The 5,064-nt window shown below is 49.3% G+C and overlaps 1 protein-coding gene across 1 annotated transcript; it reads left to right on the forward strand.

Annotated features, from left to right (window-relative positions):
- Positions 1 to 465: 465 nt before the first annotated feature.
- On the forward strand, positions 466 to 2,219 carry BDV38DRAFT_43702 (uncharacterized protein). The gene is made up of 2 exons (XM_032063344.1): positions 466 to 1,297; positions 1,363 to 2,219. The coding sequence occupies exons 1-2, from the start codon at positions 589 to 591 to the stop codon at positions 2,112 to 2,114; spliced, it is 1,461 nt and encodes a 486-aa protein (XP_031906839.1). The 5' UTR covers positions 466 to 588; the 3' UTR covers positions 2,115 to 2,219.
- The last annotated feature ends 2,845 nt before the right edge of the window (positions 2,220 to 5,064 follow it).

A 5,064-nucleotide genomic window follows, 5' to 3' on the forward strand; every position in this document is an offset into this window, starting at 1 on the left:
AGTTTTTACACTGCCAGACCAAGTTGTTTTGATTACGTTTTCACGGCGCAACCGCGGTATTACGGCCATTGCCGCCAAAAACCATACTCTATCTTTTGGTTATCGCTGCTCTGAATTAAGGTGTCGACGGAGGGGACATACGTAAATCCGGATCCCCGAAAGGTCCCATCACGTGGTCAGCCTGCCAAACGCGCCAAGCCCCAGCCGCGTCCTTCTTCCATTCTCGCTGGTCGTTTTCTCCTTCTTCCTCTTCCTCTTCCTCCCTGCGACATCATCATCATCCTCCTCCTCCCGTAAAGGAAGTATTTGCTTTTTGCTGCTCTCGCCGCCGGTCCTGCCATTCCTGTGTTTTCATAGGACTCTCCGATTTCACTGGTTGAACTTCGGATTGGGCACGTGCTCGTGGCCAGACCGTAAGAGCTTGTACCAACTTTACTCGGATCTTCCTGTCATCCTCGATTCTCATCCTGGATCCCACATATTACCCGAGTCAGGGCTGCTCAACGCTGTTCCAAAGCCCGGGTGGGAGGGTTACTCGATTCATCGAGGGTTCTGCTTCTTAATCCCAACGAATGTTGCCAGAACACCATGACCACCACATCGCACAACCCGCCCCGGGTATTGAACAAAGCCGTTCTTGTTTATACACCCGATTTCGATGTGTCTTGTCGGGCGAGCCTTCGTATTTTCCATGATGAAACTGGCGACCGGGGATCCATCACCCTTTCGATCACGGCAGATCTCGCTACCCCGCGCGTCAGATCACAGGTGAGGTTGAATATTCCCCCAGAAAGAGTCGAAAAATGTATATTACATAAGACTAGCAACGACGGCCTCTGTTCACCTGGTTTGGTTCCTGCAATCCCGGCGCTTGTCACCAATGTTTCGGCCGTCTCAACCCTGAGTTTGACCCTTAGTACGATCGGCATTGTTTTTTGTCCAGCTGAGACGGAGTCTCTAAGCCCAGCCACCCCAGGAGACTTGAATTTCCTCTCATTTGCAAAGATTTGTCGATCCAAATCTCTCCGTATACACTTGGCCAGACGACAATGTGTGAATAATGAACTTCGTAGGCTCGAACGTTTCTCCCAGGCCCTGCGAGAAAGAAGTCTTGAGGCAGAGCCTTTTGACCACGCTCGCCATCGCATGGTCCAGAGAGATTGGCATATCTTCTGTCTCTCGCCCGATCCACCCCCATATTGTCAGGAATCCGTGTCCGAACAAGTGAAGGAGGTGGGTCCACCCCCATATTGTGAGGAGTTCGTGTCCGAGCAGGGTGTTAGAAAACGGCGTAGAGGTATTTTCTCATCTTCTTCTCATCTTATGTACTTTGGCCTTCCATAGCTCATTAGTAATACCTAGATTCAATGCCACTGGACAACCCATCACGAAAAAAAACCCTCCTCTCGTCCCCTCAATCGATCGACTCTCCCACCGAGCCCGATACGCCGAGTCCTCTCCGCCCGTCCCCGTCAATCCGCCCAACGTACTTCACGCATGCTTTCTCTCCTGGCCACACAGAGCGTAACAGACTTGCGTGTCTGGTCCATGAGTTCAGTAGTTTGTCAGATGACCAGGTTCGCAAAGTCTTAATTGGATCCCGACACGCCCATCTGCTAGCCACACCACATGATGGAGACAGTGACCTGCCCTCGGAGTCGGCCAAAGGCAGCTTTGCCAGGGGCGAGCCGATCAAACGCCGCCGCCTGGAACGATATATCAGTCAGATAATTCAGCGCCACATATCACCTATTGTCGATGAGATTGTCGATAGTGCTGTGAGCAAGTCTCGGGATCAGTTCTTCGACGCATGCAAAATGAACGAAGCTGAATTTCGCGAGCAGGTCGACGATGGTAACTCCGAGATACGCACGATGGCCAATGAATGTATGAAGGAAATGAAAGAAGAAGCGCAGAAGCACATCCAGGACATAGAAGAACAAGCGCAGCAGTGCATGAATGATCTTCAGAATCAGGGATTCGAGGTTGAGATGTCGGCGGAGAGACAAATCGCAAAGTTCAAGTCCTGGTCCAATGCTTCTCCCCGGTCCGTCCTTGATAGCAAGTCAAGGAGCCATGAGCTGGGCACTGATGCCAGACGCAGTTCCATTTAGGGTTGGCACGCAGCTCATATCTCTTAGGATGGTCGTCGTGCACTTAGATTATAAGTTCGCGAAGAAGACCAGTGAAGGGGCCCGGCATCAAATTCGCAAAATGCGAACAGGTTCTCCAAGGCTTCATTCGGCATGATCTAAGCATCAGCATAGCCACCTCGGGAGATCACATGGAACACATGCTTTGGGTTGAACACCGCTCTAGTTAGCTAAAAAATACAAAAGGGCCCAAGACGGGAAATCCGTGAAAGGGGCGAGACAAGATCGAAATGATGGGGTGGTTCGTCTCGCCATGCAAGCCGGGCGGATCGGCAACCGTCAAAATGGCAGAAGCCACAGTCAACTTCGCATCCTACATCGGCACTGGGTTTTCCAGCTTCTCTCAAGTGCTTCACCCGGCATATTCTCCTTCTCGATGTCGATGAAGACTTCTCTCGCGCTCCAGAGAGGCAATCAAAGGCGGCAGGATCTAGTTCCTGCATATTGAACTCTTAGGTTGCTTTGCCAGAGTGCGCAAAGATGAGTAGCAGAGAAGTCGAGCAAGTGTAGTTCTGGGGTTACACTGGGGATAATTTCTCGTCACGGAACTAGCCAAAGGTCGAATTGCCTATCCTGTCAATGGAAAGCAGCGCCAAAATCAAACTAGGGAGAGTTGATGTGACTACTGTTACAAGGCTTGGGCTACATTCTACGCGGTAAAATGTCTGGAAGGCTCTCTTCCACTCGCATCCCTAACGCCCCACAATCTCAAGTATGCACTGTTCAACTTGGCGGCCCTTTGCGGTCAAGAGAATCCGTTTTGCCATTTGCGACTCCAATTCTCGCATGATAGATATATGGTCATATACTTGCGGGAGCTATTGAAAGTCGAGTACCATACACTATACTATAGATATAGTCCTTGCGGATTCCATGATAGCTATCCCATAGCAACTATCAGCCGAGATCTTGCCGCCAATGTCAACAGGAGCAAGATCCCTTAGGTCTCGTTGGCTCGATACTAAGTACACCTACAGCTGCAACACAGTCGGTACAGTTGCTGTATTGAGCCGTTGAAGACGTCAAAGATCCAAATAAGACTCTTGGATGGTTACAAGTTGAACTTCACGATCTTATTAATATTGCGCCTTGTTCCGGTTTGTTTAGAATAGAGATAATATATACTCGGCCTGATCCTATCTTTCTCGTATCTATGGGTTTGTATAAGATCATCGGTTAAACAACTGGGACCGGTGGGTTCATCTATACATGCTACTGACCTTAGCGTATAACTTTAACTGTGGTCTAGAGTATACCGTTTAAGCATTCGAGTCAGTATACCAGCAACGGCCAAAACTTATGCAATGTAGTGAAAATACTTAAGCAATGTCTTTCCTCGTGAATGACTTGATGCCTTTTACGGTAACGTCCTTGATCTTGTATATCCTTTACCCAGGGTTGGTAAACAAGAACAACTGGAGGCTCCAATCGGCCTTCCCTACAAGTCAAACCGAAGTTTACCGAAAAACATTGCCGTAGGCACTGTCCAATGTAGGTGACCATTTACTCTGTTCCATGTCAGAGCAGTTTCAAATCTGTTGCGCCAAGTCCGAAGTACCTGTGAACGACAGACCTTTTGAAAGGCTTTTAAGAGGCACTTTGTTTTTTTCCAGCAGCGACGTCTGCAGCCGCCTTCCAATAGGGATTGATCCAAATAGTAATCATGTTCTCCCCATGACTGGTATAATCGAAGGCCTTCCCTCCCTATCGCGTGGATGAAGTAATGCACAAAGTACGTATAGCTCATCTCACAGCTCTTCACTCTGGTAGTCGCTAATCTCGGTGCAATGACTGGCGGGACGACGGTGGGATACTGTTCGCAGATCTTTGGTCGACGTTTCAGCATCATCGTCATCTGTATCGTCGGCGGGGCACTCGTATACCCTTACACATACACCAGAGGACACGCGGTGACGGCAGTATCCTTTTTTGAACAGTTCTGCGTACAAGGCGCCTAGAGCGTAATCCCGATATACCTCCTGGAGCTGTCCCGGGTTGCCTTCCAAGTCCTTGTTGTCAGATCGGCATACCAGATCGGCAATCTGGCTTCCTCGGCCCCTTCTACCATTGAAGCCACAATTGGTGAACAATTTCCCTTGCCACCCTTGACAAAGGCCGATGGTACGTTTGTTGACCGCTACCACTACGGGATGGTCATTTGTATTTTCCTGGAGGTAGCCGACGCATACAGTATACTACTTCTGCTTCTGGGACCGGAGCAAAGGGGGCATAGTACGGATGGTGTTGCTGATAGGGAATCATGTTAACGCTGACGCAACTCCCGTTTTGGGGTTCTTTACCAGCTGCTGAAGCAGCTTGTCTTTGCGGGTGTTTTCCTTTGTTGATCTTCCCTATATCAGGGAGATCCCGGATATCTTTCTTTCTTCTTCTTTTCTCTCCCTTCCTCTCTCTATACCCTAGTACATGGGATACATATATACGTCTCGCTTCCGGTACCACAGATTGGTCCGATTTTAGTGTTCCTCTGTACCCTCGGCGCCGAAAGCATGTGGCGATATATCTAACTACTATATCCAGTGGCACAGCCTAACCGCCGTAACCTAGCCATAGCCTGACCTAACCGGCCTCAGTAGATTAAGGTTTGAGTTAATCGGGTTCCCCGAAAAGTCCGCCTCAAACCCAGGGATCCTGTGCGGGCTTTGCTGGGAATTATATGATTCAAAATCAGGGTAAGGTTCTAGCCTAAGTCTATACAGGGAAGGCTTCACTTAGCCACTTATCAGGTACCTTACTAAACTAGGCATAGTAGAGGGCTTTCTGGGTTCGGGGCGGGTGCGGGCTCGCGTATCAAAAACCCGACCCAATGCCAACTCTCCTCCTAGGTGAGTGGTCTAAGCACGTACAGATCACTATAATACAGTAGAGCATTCTACCGAGCAATATCTATCAT

Source organism: Aspergillus pseudotamarii (genome assembly GCF_009193445.1).
Source record: "Aspergillus pseudotamarii strain CBS 117625 unplaced genomic scaffold BDV38scaffold_148, whole genome shotgun sequence".
Classification (NCBI taxonomy): Eukaryota; Fungi; Ascomycota; class Eurotiomycetes; order Eurotiales; family Aspergillaceae; genus Aspergillus; species Aspergillus pseudotamarii.